We start from the raw sequence: 16,176 nt of genomic DNA on the forward strand, positions 1-16,176 counted from the left end.
GTCTCCAGTGAAAATGCATCACTCCATTAACATTGCCTGTGATCTAGAGGATGCTTTAATCTAAGACTATAAACTCCACTTAATTACATCCTCCAAAAGAGCTCTATTAGTATATTGCAATCAAACAGGGAGCACATCCATTTTGGCAAGTCAAACATGCTGAAATTGCTCTTGAAAATGTTTACTTTCGTCTTCTGATCTGATCATAGAATCATATTTGGAAGTCCCAGATCCCAGGCCCTGATTGATACTTGTGATTTTTGTCGGTAAAAATAACATGCATTGCTAATACATATGAACTTGCATTTCTCTGCAGCAAAAACCACCATAACAATTGAGTTTGGGGAAGTCAGAACAGACTCCCTGTGTGGCACACTGATGACTTTGTGCTTGACCTTTCATGCCTCTTACTGGATAACCTCCAGTCATATTCATAATTGCTGTCTGTGTGCGTCATGCTAGTTTCCATTAGTCTAGCAGTATTTTTCTATGAATTTAAACTTCAAAAGGAAGCAAGAGGACCTGGTTTAAAATGATACACAAAGACATTTCTGTAAAATACAAGATTCCTGGCAATAGCTTTTGCCACGGTGCTATAATTTAAAAAAAGCACATTATATTGCAGCAAATAATTAAAGTTATAGTTTCTTGTGGTGATTTAACAGGTTTGAAATGTATTTATGTCCACTCATGGGAAGCTTGATTAAAATAAGATAAAGAACATCTACAGGAGTTGTGGTAAATTACAAAATACCATCTGTTCAACAAGGAAACACATACAGCTCTTTCCTGGGAGGCCATGGGCAAACTTAGTTATACCAGTAAATGTATTTTTGTGATAGACTCAACTGTTGACCTCTTGTCGTTAAGTCACTTTTTATGTAGCGTTACTTTTATTTTATCCACTGGATCTGTCTGCTTAGAGTAAAGCATGAAATGTCAGCCTTGAAATATGCACAAGGTAAAGAGGAAACAAAGGGTAAGAACCTCAACTTGTCTTTATCAGCCAAAAAATAAGATATGTATGTATACAATTGTATTCTTTATCAGGTAAAAATTGTTATAGTAAAATAGTATTTATCGCTATGTATATATTCAGAAAAAAATGGTGAGAGGGGGAAAAATTGCAGAAATAATATTTTGTAATTGTATTCCATTTATTGGAAAACTCCTTCAAAGTAATCTATTCAGTCATGTTCATAGGAAGAAATGTATTTCTGTATTTAAATATTTTCTGACAAAAACAATCTTTTTTTTTAAACATTAAAATATACAAACATTGTACATGTACTCAACATAACGGTACAGAGAAACAATAATATTCATTTAAATACATTATTAATAGTAACATTATTAATTAAAAAAAATAGAAATGGGATATACCAATTTCAATAACATAATATTATTTAAAAAAAAATGTAATCAATGAAATTGGGGTAACTTATTACTTAACAGTTATATATGTAAAATGTGCCATATGTACTACACTTTTACAATGAATTCAATGTTATATTTATCATCTCCAAAAGTTATAATGCCTTTTTTAAACTCAAGTTTGATAATATATTAGTTTTACGCAATATATTGCCATTGATTCAAGTCCTAAAAGTAACTGAATGTATATAGTAGTAGTAAAATAAATTTAAAGTTAAAGATTCTAGGTCATCATTACAAAATAATTACATTTGTTTTCAATATCTGGCAAAAATAATCTAATATGTGTAAAAAATGTTTATCTTCTTCGTAATATCCGGTATGAACGTCACACTTCCTGTCTTCTTCCTCCGTGTAACATTTGCGCAACAATGGCGTCCTGTACTGAGGTTAGTAGTTTCTCGATTTTAATGGAAAATTACCCAATTCATTTGGTTTTGTCTAATTATATTATATTAATACAATTCTTTTGAGAACGATGTTTCGTCCCGCCGGCGGAGACTGTGTTCCTGTTCCACACTTGTTGTTTACAATCTCTTGTTGTTGTGCTAAGCTAACCGACGTTAGCGAGTGCTAATAAACGTTGGCTATCACTGCCCGACGTTCGCAGCTTTCTTGTCTGTAATAGACTTCACTTGGTCATCTAACCGTCTCGTTTTATATCATATTATCCATAGATAGTTGTGAATTTAACTGTCGGTATTTCCAGGTGTCTGCCACAGCCACTAGAGAGGTTCCGACCGCGAAGAGGGAAGATAGACTCCGGAAATTCCGAGAGTTACATTTCCAACGGGTGAGTTGTTTAACGTTACCTGATTACATTTACGTTATCGAGACACAATCTTATTTTCGAGTGCTCCTCTTAGCTGCTCGCCTATGTGGCGGTGGCAATCTAGGACTGACTTGACAGTTGTGAAAAACACCTTTTAACAACGAGAAATAATCCTGTTTTAATAGGTATACAATCTGCCCCAAGCCAGAGTATTACTGTTGGATTTCACTTCGCTGCTTGTACAACGTTTGTTATTTTCTGCTGCAGAATGAAGCACGTAAACTCAATCACCAGGAAGTTGTGGAGGAGGACAAGAGACTGAAACTCCCTGCTAACTGGGAGGCTAAGAAAGCCAGACTGGAGTGGGAGCTTGCTGAAGACGAAAAGAAAAAGGTAATTAAATATAGTATTCATAAACTCTCTGGTACTGTGTGTATTCTGCATGATATGATGTTACTGTGTGTATTCTCCATGATATGATGTTACTGTGTGTATTCTGCATGATATGATGTTACTGTGTGTATTCTGCATGATATGATGTTACTGTGTGTGTTCTGCATGATATGATGTTACTGTGTGTATTCTGCATGATATGATGTTACTGTGTGTATTCTGCATGATATGATGTTACTGTGTGTGTTCTGCATGATATGATGTTACTGTGTGTGTTCTCCATGATATGATGTTACTGTGTGTATTCTGCATGATATGATGTTACTGTGTGTGTTCTCCATGATCGGTGTAGTTCAAGAAGAGGGGTACTGACAAATGTTTTGATTAAGTAAAACTGCACATACTAAGGCAAAGTGCTATGGTAGCACATTAATCACTGCAAAATATTTAGTTCACGTCATGTCTTTAATTTAATACATGGCGTGTGCAGGGCTCTATGATGTCAGCATCACCTGCATACTTTCTAGCCTAGACTTTATGTTACTGCTGTCCTTAAGAAGAAAACATGATTATGTGGATTCCTTTTTGGAGAACCAATAAGCTCCATCAATAAATTTAAATATTGCCACAAACTTAACATGCGGGCAGTTTGCTCATGAAATACCAAATCAAAGAGTCATATGTTAATGTTTGGCTTACAGGAATGTGCGGCCAAAGGGGAGGACTATCACAGAGTGAAACTGCTTGAAATCACTGCTGATGATGCAGAGCGCTGGGAGAGGAAGAAAAAGAAGAAGAACCCAGACCAAGGATTTGCAGGTTGGTGGCAGGGTCTGCAGTAGTGACACTTGTTGTAAAGTATGAGGCATGTCATAAAGTATAAATTAATTCATTAGTAAATACCACTTTTAGTTTTTTTTCATCTTCAACATATAAAATCACAGACGCATTGTTCTGACTAAGGCTGCGTTCAGACCTACTTGAGCCCTGCGTGAGAAAAACGGAGCCCTCTCTTTCATTTAAATGCTGCCAGCCTCCCCACGTAGAAGGTTCCAGCTCATGGGGCTTCGGCAAAACAACACGTGGTCATCCAGCAAAGAAGTAGGAACGTCTCGCCTTAGTCGATTAGTCAACTAATGTGTCGTTTTGGTCGCTGTCATCTTTTGAAATGTTTTTTCCATTTTGAATGACTCTTTTCCAATAAACTCTAGTAAACACAATATTTAAAGTTGTGCTTTTGTGGCGAAACTCAGTTTTATAAATATGTCTATTAAATCGATTACTCGACAAAATTATATGAATGTTAGACACGGTTTGCACAAGAGCACCCAGCAAGGCGCTTGCATCACATGCACGCATAGATAGTTTCTCACCTAATATGATCAAGGTTGGCAGTCATTATCTAACACATTGAAGTGGATGTCACTCACTGATTGTATTGACTCTGGAATTTTGATGGAAGCGGTTGCCGACTGGATCAAGCTGCTTTATTTTAGTCATGACACCACCAAACCTCAGTCTACTCATTTAGTAAATTGTAATTGAATGCAGTTTGCTCTTGAGGAAAAAGTAGTACACTGTGATTTTTCCTCTACTATTCTGTTCTGCTGTGCCATGGCATGGGACTGTTTTTAGAAGTTTTACCTCTTCTTTACCACAAAGTGAAAATGATACTGCCTAAATCCTACAAAGCGGCAAAGTATAGAGCAATACGGGTTGCTTGTAAGAACACCCATAGGATGTTGACCATCTCGAACTGCTCCCAATGTCTCCTAAATATGGCTGCCATCTGTTGCATCAAAACCTTCTCTGAATTAAAACCTCTGAAGAGAAAAGTATCACCAGAGGGGCTTCAAGAGAGGAAGGGAGGAGGAGGAGTTGCCTCTTCATCCCTCCCTAACCAGCCGCAGGTTGTGTTGTACAGAGCCTCGTGCCTGCATGCAGTTTGTTCCGGTAATTATAACTTTATTTCTCTCCATTTCACACAGGCTATGCCGAGGCCCAGTTCCGACAGTACCAGAGGCTCACCAGGCAAATCAGACCAGACTTTGAAGGCTACGAGAAGCAGAGAGAGGAATGGTGAGTTGAGCCTCTGCCATCTTCTTTCTGTCTTTTAATACTTTACTCGGATACAGACAGCTCAACATGGGAACTAACGGGGCCATAGAAATGATGACATCAGGAGGTCTCTGCTATTAAGACCGTAACTGTGAAGTTTCTAGTCAAGTAAAATGAATTGTCACATTTTGCTTGGCGTAATCTTCTTAGAAATAACCCATCACATGTGCACAAAGCATTTTCTATATGTTAAGTCATGTACCCACTCTTTTGCCCTGGGGTTAGTGCTGGCCCACTAAGAGTAAATTTAAGATTTTAAAGTGAAATGCACGCATGCCAAGTTTAAGATGGAGTTCGGCGCCTGCAGGTTTTTCACCCTTAAATACTGACATGCAGAACCGTGAATGATGCACATACAGTTTCCCCTGGAGCCACATTATCTATCTTCCCTCATTGGGATGATCATAATCACAATGATGGAATAGAAAAGTCGGTTTTAAATATGTTGAAATTGTGATTATCTGTGATTAATGCGTTACGAATGCCTTTGCTGGTGCTCCACAGTGGCGAGGACTTCCACCCCACGTCCAATAGCCTGATCCACGGCACCCATGTCCCCACAAAGGACGGCATTGACCGCATGGTGGAAGATGTTGAGAAACAGTAAGTCACACAAAAACCGACTGTTGAAGGGAGAGATGCCACTTCCTCTCCTGGCCCTGCGTTAGTTTCGTCTCACTCTCAGCTTGACTCACTGGGAAGACCACGGAGATAAACTTTTCGTACTTACTGACTGTTCTTAGATTTCTGCTCTCTGTGAGAAATAACAAGCACTCGACCGGGATAATGAGGGAAAACTTTGACAAAGTAATTACCTGTACACAAGGCAGGGCATTAGTCGTATGTAAAATGTTTTATTTAATGTTTTATTTAAGAAAAACATGTTTAGGCTCAACCTAAGAATAGAAGACAGGATAGAAAATACTTCATTGTCTACTTTTTGAGTGCAAAAGGCAGAAATGAGCTACATCTGCTATTAAAAAGGGTACATAGAAACTCCGATCCAGACAGGATACATTAAAACACATTCATGTAAAACGCAGTATACAAAAAAAGCTACATTAAAGGGAGCTTGATTAACTGTTTAAGATATGCTATGTTACAAACAAGCTCAGTAATTATGATTGGCTTAAGCAATACCAACCATTTATTTTTGGTCATGTATCTCAGTTGGTACATTCAGACCTTTTTCCGGTGGTCCACCAGAAACGTAGCGTTAGTCTGAAAGTCTGACACTGCCTCAGTTATAAAAGATGGTGTGTGGAGTTGGAGACTTCTCTGCCTATTGGGAAGAGGGGGATGTTTTGTGTGAACCAGGGTCTATCTGATCTGAGGAAATCAGCCCCAGGGTGATGCAAGCGGCTGAGGGCAGGCCGTTCCTTATTATACGCACTGGATGATGCTTAGATGGAGGGGCGGCGACTTACCCAGGTGGACCACCTTAAACAGAATATTTCTCGGGTTGGTTCTCTGTTGAGTTTCTGTCTTTGCTACAGAAGTCCTTTTCACCTTCTGATTTCCCAAGTCTTTCCTCGTGCTGTTCTGTATTTGAGACAGCCTACGGCTTGTGTTAGCGATGTGACTGTGGGGCATTAGAAGAGCAGTTCAGTTGCCAGGGAATGACGCACATCAATGCTTTGAAGACTCATTGGGAGCTCACAATTTGACAGTATTTTCCTCTGAGTATGCATGTGTGTGTTCGGTTTTCCATCGCCACTCTCCTTGCCAAATTTAAATGCACACCCCCAAAAACATAATTGCCTGTTGCCAATTATTGTTATTGGATATGCCATGGATATTGGCCATACTGGTTTGCAGAATCCTCCCTAAGCTGCTTTTATTTGCAATTGTCAGGATCGAGAAGCGGGCTAAGTACAGCCGGCGCAGGGCCTACAACGACGACGCAGACATCGACTACATTAACGAGAGGAACGCCAAGTTCAACAAGAAGGCGGAGCGTTTCTACGGCAAATACACTGCGGAGATCAAACAAAACTTGGAGAGAGGCACAGCTGTCTAGTTCCTTCAGTCCCCTCAGTGTGGCTTCATTTAGAAGTTTTGGATGCATCTTTTTCTTCTCTGTACAATACATGTATTAAAAAGCTAAAATAGACTCTGTATTTTAAGGCCGTTGTGTCACATTTTATTATATGCTGGGGGTATTTTGAACTGAAAGATCATTCATATGCTGTGTGGTGTTCCTTTGTACAGTATTGGAAGTTAAAACAACTGCTATGATTATCCGTACCCTTTTTATTTTTAAATAAACCACTTGGTTATCTTGCACACTTGTTTGTGTTTCTGTGGGTTTACTGCGTGTGGTCTCGTGGTGGAGATGTTGCCAGCGTGAGAATGAACTAGCATTAAGTAGGCTACCATCTAACCTCAGGGCACATTTAGCCGACGGTGCTTGCCAAAAGAATATTTTAATGTAGGTGCAAATGGAGAGATAAGGACCAACAATTGAGCAATTCAATGTGTTCATTATCATCTGGATCTCCAGTCTAACTAACTCGCCCCAAGCTGTGACATGAGCAGGAAAGCCTTGTGACTGGAGAAGAGGTGAAAGACAACGACTGGTTCCCATGAAAGTCTCCCAATCCTCAGCGTGTGTGTGTGTGTGTGAGAGAGAGAATACAGACGCATTGCCCCCTCTACAGGGAGACAGGCATTGCTTTGTGTAGTCATACCAGCATTGAATTAAGTCCAACTTTATATTCTGTTATATCTAATCTAGATGAATCAACCCTCACAGAATAACTGTATGGGAAGCCCTCAAAGGAAAGTGTAAAGACTCCATGACACAAGTTGTTTATGTTTTAAAGATGAAGGGTAGGGGTGTGTTTCAATGTCTTTGATATCTGACTCTGCACTAGAGTTGGGGATTAAATGTTCAGATTTATGATTGATATTTTTGTAGTCTTATCTGATTAGCCAGAAGAAATTGGCAGAGAATCGTATAAATTCACTGTTGTGTCTCATAATCAGACACCTTTGATTCTTTCGAGGCCAGCTGCCAGTTAAAGTGTTCCCCGTGAAGCAAAATGGGTATTATTTAAGCCGAGTAAACATTAGGAAAATGTCTGGATACATAGCAATGAGTGTTAATAGGGGAGTTTTTCCATAGACACAAAAGCCTGCAAGTGATTAAGTGGCACAAATTCTTATTTTAAAAACCTAGAATAAGTAAAACATGTGACGACTTTCCTGTGAGGATGACTACTTATAGGTACTACAATACAAACTCTGTCTGGTAAAACCAGAGCTACTATGCTTTGCTTGTGTGCATATCAATGACCTTGATGTGTATCAAATAAACACTCCCTGCTCTTCTGCTCCAGTTCCATTTCTAATCAAAGCAATTAATCAGTATTACAGGTCAGTTTACAGCAGGAGACACGCAGTCTGGCAGTCAGACATCATAAAAACGGTGTGATTTTGCTTTTTTATTACAACAGATTGGGACATCTTAAGAACATTATAATTTATTACTCACTTAACAGAAATTGATAAGTTACCTTCGGGCAATAATACACTCGGAGTTTTAACATGTGCCAAGAACCAGTCAATCCAAAGTACTCACACACTTTAGGGTAAGCTGGGTACATCTAAATTATATCCTGTTACTCAAGAAGGAACATGTTCAAATTGTGTGTAAACAGACAGATGATCACCAAACATTAATCTCCATCAAGTCCCCCACCCCCTCCAAAAAAAACCCTTCTGTGTGTCTGTGATTCCTAAAAGTGATGGAAACATTATTACAGGTGTGATACACAGCAGAAGAAGCACAGGCTTTGTTCTGTTCAAGTGTCTCAGCAAGCACAGTCATGCACTACACCAGGACCCTAAAGCTAAATACAATTAATGTAACATAATATTAATATGATTTAGAAGATGCCAGTGTATAAAAAAGCAGACGTCAATCAAATAAAATGTGTAAATTAATTACATAAGAAATGTCAATATACCTTAATCGGGCTACAGCAAATAATTATTTAAAATATAAAAAATGTTGTTTGTCATAAGTGTTAATGTATCTCTCTACAAATTGAATTCAACCAGAACAATATCAAAGTTTGGGGAAGACTCTCGAGGTCTTTCTCAAAGATTTGTAAGTCATGTAACTCAAATGTTTTCTCATAACATCTGAACAAACTTCTCTAAGTCTCTCCAAAACACAAATGAGACCAAACACGTCACAAACAGCTCCAGAAAAGTTGTATTTAACATCCATGTCATTACATTTGAAAATGTGAATTTTCAATTTGCAACCATGCTTTGCAATTAAACTTATATATTTCAAAATGTCTTCCATGAAAAAGGCTGTCGAGTTGTTTTTGAAAACACTTCTGTACTGTAACAGCATTATATATTGATACATTGGTATTATTTTAATGTAGCGTTGAAACCACTGCTTCAACTAACCTGATATTTGGACTGAATTCTCATTTTGTATGACTTCAATCATAATGAAATCCCCAAACAAATCAAACATGTTGGCATTGATTCAGAGGCTACTGTATCAACCTCAGCCTGAACTGTTACCCATCCCAAATAACAGTGACAGACGAAAAGAAATCTGTAAATGTATGGCAATACTGACACAGTGTGGTCATCATAAGAAATGCAGAGGACTTCGATCCATACCTAACGCTGAGGCTGAAGGATAAAACCCTCGACCCTGACCCCGGCAACAAACCAATTCTGTATTTGTTTTGGAAAATGTGACAAATCCCTGTTTACGTGTTTGTACATGTTCTCACTATGGCGGCTATTTACTCATTTCCAAGCTATTATATATAATAAAAGATATTGATCAAAGAAAGTTAGGTTTTGGTAGCGGGATATCCCACCACATTTTTCACTTAGTTTTTTCACATTTTTAAATTATTTTACATAACATTCAGTTGCACAGAATTGTTTGCGTTATTATAATTTACGCCACTGGAATATGTAAATACACAATTATTAAGTTACTGAAATTGGATTACGTAATTTCTCCAGTATGGATAATTAACGTAGTCACTCATGTTTCATTTTCGCTACATGCATGATTAGTTTGAAACCTTCCCGTTACGTGTCAAGCAGGTTGCATTTAGATCTTGCTATGTTTTTTCCTCCCCTCCCCCTCTTCTATCACCTGTGCTCTAATTAGGTGGTGATTACCTGATTGGCTGGCCTATCAGGATGAAGGGCCCTCAAAAGGACCAGGAAGAGCTGGCCTGGTCTCTTCTCCCTGTCGTGGTCTGCTGCTGACATCTAGGGAATTGTGTTTGTGATAATGTGTGGTGTGAGGTTGTGGATTTAGGTAAATTGGGGTTCCCTGTACATTTTCCTCCATGTAGAGACCTCTGTTAGAAACACTAGTTTAGCAGGTTGTTGCCACCTCTGTATGGGTTTTACACCATTTGTTAAGTGATCAGTTAGTGAGGGCTTTTGTTTGAAAGGACAGTAGTATCAGGCCTCGTTTTGTTTTTTTGGCTCAACCATTTGTTCCCTTCCTCACCCTTACTTTTGAGAGTTCATTGGAACCAGTTTCATTTCAACAAATAAACAATTTTACACGTTCACTCCTATTCTGACTCGCTCAATCATTGGTTGTTGTGTTATTGTCCCCTTCCCCTAGCTACACCTGGGGGACGTAACACTTCCAATTAAATGTTTTCCCTGAACAGTTTTTAAAGGCTCAAGATGAAGTTGCAATTCATGGTTTTCTGAGACAAGTTACAAAAACACAGAAACAATATTTTTATCAAATAAATATCTTTATTGATTTCATAAAAAGCACAATATACAAGGGAAAAAAATAATCCCACCTGAACGAATTCTTCACCTCTCCCGACTTAACTCTTTCAACATCTGAAAGAAAATGTCGGCCATAAAATGGTAAAGCATAAGTACAAAATATGTACAGTATTTACAGTGTCCATGGATTATGGCACACTAGTGTGATGTGGCGAATGCGTGTTTGCGCACATTGGAGCTTTGGCCTGATTTGACCCGAACCCAGTGGCCGTAGGGCTTCCTGCTGTCAAAGCTGTCCACCCTGGAAGTTACCTTAGCACTCGATTGAGATGCCAGGGATGGTTTGAACAAAGAATTCTAAAAAAACAAACAAAAAAACAGACATCAATATAAGCTCAGCATAATGTATAACAGGGTTTGGTTTGTAAGAAGCTGCAATTCAAGTCACTTACATTAATGCTGAAAGAGATCGTTTTCCTTTTTGGGGACATCTTAGAGCTGAACATATCGTCAGGCTCCTCCTCATCGCTCTGTTTGAAAAAGATAAAAGAAAAACAGACCAAGTCAGATATGCGTGTATAACTGATGGTAGAGTGAGCTTTGACAGTTTGTTATGGTCATATAGATACGTTATAGTTCCCATTGGCAATATTGTAAAGCACTTCTATTGCATATTAATTATTTAAGTGTTAGCTTCAACACTTAAAACCCCCCATCCTACTGCTGTCAAAAGCTTGGCTCGACCATTAACTGAATCCTACAAAGACAGACCTTGAAACAGAATAAAATAAAATGTAAAAAAAAAAAAAGGGATGTCTTCTCTGTCTACAGTGGCAGAATGATGGTGACGTAGCTTTCCCAGCCCTCAGCACACGGCTGGTGAACCAACTTATCTTTGGCATACGGAGAGGAGTTCTTCATCTGTTTTTAGTTCTCGACAGGGATAGTCACTATAATGCGGTCCACACGCCTTTGCTCCATCAGCGAATGAAGGATTCTGCTAAATAACAACGACCCATTTCAACTGCAAGCATAAATACATTTTAAATGTCAAAATTCGACTGCCTATCTATATGAAGTGGAGTCAGTGCAATACAATATCTGAAATTTCTTGTGCATCAGCTATGTGTATAATTAGCATTTGTGTGAACTGTGTGCATGTCTGATTGGGAGGTAATCTACATATGTGTTTGTTCAATTGCAAGCCTCCAGTTGATAAACTTACACATTGTGAACATTTAAAGAGGTATCAGATAAACTTTCACGCAAATACATTGTTGTCACCCAAGTCACATGACAGCCCTTTAATCCCAGGTGCCGATGAGTGAAGGAGACCACTGTCATGTTATCTATGAAGACAGGAATAAATACAGAGAGCATGTATATTCCCTCAGGGGTCCAAACATACAAGACAGGAAATTCAACACAACATAGACCTCAAGCTAAATAAAAGACAAATGTAGATATGTTTGATATGCTGTATCGATTTGCAACTTTGATAAAAAGTAGTGTGACAGCTAGGATCAACTTATTATATTAAAAAATTCCAAATTAAATAATATAAAAGTCATCCTGTACAACCAAAGAGCTATGAGATCATTACCCATGTGGTAAAAAAAAAAAGAATTATGCACAAGTTGAATAAAAACTGTTTCTGACTAAAACTCTCCACACCCCTTACCTTGTAGTTACATGTAGTCCAAGCTGGAAAAAAACTTATTTGCCTTTAATAAGAATCTGTGACAAAGCCTTATTGTTAGTGTGTATTGTGACATTCATGCTCAGACACCCACCTGTGACAGAGTCTTTTCAGGGTCTTGTCTCACCCATGTATCTAGCGACACCCGTTTGAACTCCGACTGCTCCAATAGGATTGGTTTCACACTCTCAGGAAGCTCCAGCTTTTCCACTTCTAGGATTGTAGTAGCAATGACCTTTGCAGCTGTGAGGAGTTCTCCTTTGTCTGAGGAACAAAACAAGTGGGATGGGGGTCGATTTAGTCACTTGTGCTATTTAAACATTTTTTGCCATAATAATGACTAATCCCTCATTTTAGAAAATCAATTTACCATCCAAACTCAAATTGACAGAGTTCTCTGAAGATCCGGATCTTGAATCGCCTCTGTGGGTTATGGATTGGGAAGACGGGCTCGCAGCCCTCCTGCTCCGACGGCTGGAAGACCTGGAGTGGGCCCTGGAGCGCCGTGGTGGGGATTGGCGGCCACGGCCATTTTTGCGATGGTTGTCACAGCGGCAGTGGGACGAAGGCCTACGGCAACGAGTGTGAGAGCGTGACCGCGTATGAGTGGGGGACCTGCTGCTGGATGAGGACTTGTGGCGTCTCCTGTGGCTACCACGTCCCCTAAAGCGGCCAGAGCCAGGTGAGAGTTTGCTGCCACTACTGCTTCTAGATCGTGAGCGGGACCGAGATGAGGCAGGGCTGTTTTGGTCAAAGATCACATTGATGCCATCACTCTGACGATCGTGGGCCATTTCAGAGTGCGATTCTTCTCCCTTAGCCATTGTTTTGTTTTCGGACACAAGCTGAAATGAAACATACATAAATGCTTAATTATATATTTTGTTATATTTTAATGTAACCAGTAAACCTTGTCGTCAAAGTAGCAATAACGTGCGTCATTAGATCGATTAAGAAAGTGCCTTGATAATAGTCTATCTTTACGCCTACGGCTATCGTTGAATAACATGGCGAGCAAAGCAGCGTAACTGCAATGGCTGACCGGAGAGAAGGCCTACTGGAAATTTCCGGAATGACGCAAGCTAAAGATAGCTTGAGCTAACATCTGTTATCACCAATAACAAGCCAAGTGCAATTCATTCGCTTATGATTCAAAAATCATTTTGATACAAAGCTTTAGTTACATGGACAGGTAACATTTATATACACAAACATCGATACAGTTACTTCTAGTTTAGGCAATACTATTAGCTATGCTAGCTGACGGAAGTTAGTAGTTAGGACTTACCGAGTCGACTGAAGCTTGAAACCTTTGTTCTGGTGATAACGCCGATGTAAAGAATATATGGCAAGATAATTGCCTTCAAAACATATATCAAAACGATAATTTACGAATAAAACTCAAATGTGTGAGTTTGTAGCCAAATATTAGCGAAAGCGCAAACGTTAGCTCTTCCTCGAAGTTGAACCGTCTGTCGTCGTCACTTGTTTGAAAACGAAGCTGGCGGAGCAACGGTCTTTAGCCTCTGGAAAATTCCAGTCACGTGGTCTTCCAAACGATTCAAATCTTTTGAATGGCTCACTGTGAAGGGATTGATTCACTCTGGGCAAACATGTATACTCTTCCACGATATGTATTTTTAAAAGTGACATTTCCACATGTGCTTTTATTATCTAATAATGTCTCACCTGAATTTGAGAATAAAGAAAGGCGATTATGCATTGACTCTTTCAGACTCTTATACCATTAAAAATAATCCAATAATCTGTGCCGACCTGCAGACCAACGGAAAAACAGAAGTGTTCTACTTTGACAAAAAAAAAGGAGTGAAAGTAGGGTGAAATGCAGCATTTAATATTTGCAACAAAAAATATAATTCAATGCCTGTTATGTCTTTACAGCTGTTGCAAATGCAAAATGTTTCATCTTCAAAAAAGCATGTCCTTCATTCAGATGGCTGTACACATTCAAATAATTTGAAGTAGAAAACAGAGTTGAACAAGTAGGTCTATATATAAATGTATATATTTTTTAAGGGTTTTGATTAACTCAAACTCTATAGAATCAAAACCCTTTAAAAAAAACTCAAACTGTTTGAGTATGTTGCCTACATGTCACAAGAACATGCTTATTTTTTGGTTAACTTACACTTCTTTCATTTACTGTCTGTACTTTAGGAGTACAGTTATACAATTATATCATCAATCAATTCGGTGTACATTATTATGACCAAGCAGCGAGCTTCCATCGCAGCAACTGAGAAACGTATTATTATGGTGGTATTGCCCTTTAAATAAAATCTCGGCATGCATGAGATCTCGCGATCTTTTATGTAACCTCGACTGTTTACTTCGTTACCTCCTGCCTCTTTACTTGACTACGAAGTCGCCGCACTTTCCCCCCAGTCTTTTGAAAACTTGAAATCCAGGCAAATTTATCGAGCAGAGATGGACATGCTGACTGTATTACCGTCCAATTTTGGATATGCCATATTTACCTACCTCTACAGCTGGATTATGCTGGGGTATTTAGCAGTCAAGGTTGGGGCTGCGAGGAAGAAGTACGATGTTAAGGTAGTTACTTTGATTTAAGTAGTAAAGTTAGTTGGACGCTAATAATTGTATTGAAAGCGTTTTTATTAGTGGCTAATATATGATATTCTTGATCTTTACTTTGCAGTATCCCACTATGTACAGTGACACGCAGCAGGTGTTCAACTGTATCCAGAGAGCACATCAGAACACCCTGGAGGTGTACTCTCAGTGGCTTGTTTTCCAGACCATTGCAGCTCTTCTCTACCCGGTATGTATAAGTTTTACATGCATAGCCACGAATTACTTTGTGTGTGTTGTCTAACGTTAATATTGTTTTACCATACTATTATAGCTCAGAAATAGATATTGAGGGCTACTAAAAGTGTTACGACACACAGACGTGTAGGGGGGAAGGGCAAGCAATCCTCATGATCTTTGGCATAAATCTCCCAGATAACAGAGACTGTGTCACCGTGATAAAGCATATTTGTATCATACTGTATCACCCCTGTATTGATCTGTTTTGTAATTTTATTTTTCCTTGTTTATCATCCTAGCTATCAGCATCTGTGCTGGGGGCTATTTGGGTGACCAGCAGGTTTTCCTATGCCTGGGGCTACTACACAGGAGGTAAGACTGGTATTGTTTTAATTTAATGTGGATTTAATGGAGGTCAAAGTTATGAGTATAGGACCCCTTAAGGAATTAGACACAATCTGCACTGCGAGCATGTGATAAAATTACTACAACACTGACCGATGTAATTCTTAAAAGAGAGTTAACTCAAAACAATTAATCTCCAATTTCCACAAAATAATCCTCATAACTGTATAGCATTAGAGGTCTAAAGGTTGCAGTCCAGGTTAGTAATTGCCAGCATTTTTGTTGCTCCTCTAGTCTGACTTAATCATTTACAGAATATAGCATCGAGCAAGAGATTGTAGCAAATTAAGAAATGCATTGATGGAGTCTAAATTATGGTAATTGTTTGAGTTAAGTGGTCATTGAATGTATTATCAACAAAATATTAGATTTTTGGAATTTCTAAATCAGACCAACAAAGCATTCATATAATTCTGCTTTGGTTAAACTTTACATTGTCATGTTTTATGTTTTATTCCAGATCCATCCAAGAGGATGAATGGTGCCTATGGCTACATTGGATACTTCGGTGTCATCTTTCTGTCCATATCTGTAGCCTTGCAATTGCTTGGAGTCTTTTAAGACAAGTGTCATCGTGTTTACTCATTTATTCTGGCTTGCATGAAATTTTCAAATGTATCAACTATAAAGTAGCTGTACAATACATGCTAATCTCAAATTATGATATTAAACATAATTTGGACCATTAACTTGATGCTTGATATCTTTGTAATCCACTATTTGTTGTGAATGTCTACTCCCTGTGATCTTTGACAATAAAGTAGATGCTGATCAATACCGCCCTTTAGTTGCAGGCATTACAGTTTGTGAAAAA

The 16,176-nt window shown here is 38.7% G+C and overlaps 3 protein-coding genes across 5 annotated transcripts; 2 read left to right on the forward strand and 1 right to left on the reverse strand.

Annotated features, from left to right (window-relative positions):
• The first annotated feature begins 1,752 nt into the window (after positions 1–1,752).
• Positions 1,753–7,003, forward strand: syf2 (SYF2 pre-mRNA-splicing factor). The gene is made up of 7 exons (XM_029461452.1): positions 1,753–1,823; positions 2,144–2,227; positions 2,474–2,599; positions 3,301–3,418; positions 4,588–4,678; positions 5,222–5,320; positions 6,572–7,003. The coding sequence occupies exons 1-7, from the start codon at positions 1,806–1,808 to the stop codon at positions 6,735–6,737; spliced, it is 702 nt and encodes a 233-aa protein (XP_029317312.1). The 5' UTR covers positions 1,753–1,805; the 3' UTR covers positions 6,738–7,003.
• Positions 7,004–10,466: 3,463 nt separating this feature from the next.
• Positions 10,467–13,672, reverse strand: rsrp1 (arginine/serine-rich protein 1). 3 transcript variants are annotated; one of them, XM_029461249.1, is made up of 5 exons: positions 13,453–13,672; positions 12,535–13,009; positions 12,259–12,428; positions 10,918–10,995; positions 10,467–10,822 (listed from the first exon to the last, which is right to left on the reverse strand). In XM_029461249.1, the coding sequence occupies exons 2-5, from the start codon at positions 12,986–12,988 to the stop codon at positions 10,664–10,666; spliced, it is 861 nt and encodes a 286-aa protein (XP_029317109.1). In that variant the 5' UTR covers positions 12,989–13,009; positions 13,453–13,672; the 3' UTR covers positions 10,467–10,663. The 3 variants fall into 3 exon arrangements, 1 of the variants encoding a protein (XP_029317109.1); XR_003834397.1 differs by having other exon boundaries at positions 10,750–10,822; positions 10,918–11,462; XR_003834396.1 differs by having other exon boundaries at positions 10,750–10,822; positions 10,918–11,465.
• An 828-nt stretch (positions 13,673–14,500) lies between these two features.
• Positions 14,501–16,149, forward strand: mgst3b (microsomal glutathione S-transferase 3b). The gene is made up of 4 exons (XM_029460681.1): positions 14,501–14,738; positions 14,845–14,967; positions 15,257–15,329; positions 15,823–16,149. Exons 1-4 carry the CDS (start codon positions 14,613–14,615, stop codon positions 15,921–15,923), a joined length of 423 nt encoding a protein of 140 aa, XP_029316541.1. The 5' UTR covers positions 14,501–14,612; the 3' UTR covers positions 15,924–16,149.
• The last annotated feature ends 27 nt before the right edge of the window (positions 16,150–16,176 follow it).

Source organism: Cottoperca gobio, chromosome 22 (assembly GCF_900634415.1).
Source record: "Cottoperca gobio chromosome 22, fCotGob3.1, whole genome shotgun sequence".
Lineage (NCBI taxonomy): Eukaryota > Metazoa > Chordata > Actinopteri > Perciformes > Bovichtidae > Cottoperca > Cottoperca gobio.

Excerpts from the sequence above, each read along its gene's own strand:
- syf2 (XM_029461452.1), top strand. Across the intron at positions 2,228-2,473 it reads GAGAGTTACATTTCCAACGG|AATGAAGCACGTAAACTCAA; the intron begins GTGAGTTGTTTA and ends TTTCTGCTGCAG. Across the intron at positions 4,679-5,221 it reads GAGAAGCAGAGAGAGGAATG|TGGCGAGGACTTCCACCCCA; the intron begins GTGAGTTGAGCC and ends GGTGCTCCACAG.
- mgst3b (XM_029460681.1), top strand. The coding sequence starts at position 14,613 with ATGGACATGCTGACTGTATTACCGTCCAATTTTGGATATGCCATATTT. Across the intron at positions 14,968-15,256 it reads TTGCAGCTCTTCTCTACCCG|CTATCAGCATCTGTGCTGGG; the intron begins GTATGTATAAGT and ends TTATCATCCTAG. Across the intron at positions 15,330-15,822 it reads CTGGGGCTACTACACAGGAG|ATCCATCCAAGAGGATGAAT; the intron begins GTAAGACTGGTA and ends GTTTTATTCCAG.
- rsrp1 (XM_029461249.1), bottom strand. The coding sequence starts at position 12,988 with ATGGCTAAGGGAGAAGAATCGCACTCTGAAATGGCCCACGATCGTCAG. Across the intron at positions 12,429-12,534 it reads TGTCAATTTGAGTTTGGATG|ACAAAGGAGAACTCCTCACA; the intron begins GTAAATTGATTT and ends TTTGTTCCTCAG. Across the intron at positions 10,996-12,258 it reads CTGAAAAGACTCTGTCACAG|AGCGATGAGGAGGAGCCTGA; the intron begins GTGGGTGTCTGA and ends TTTTTCAAACAG.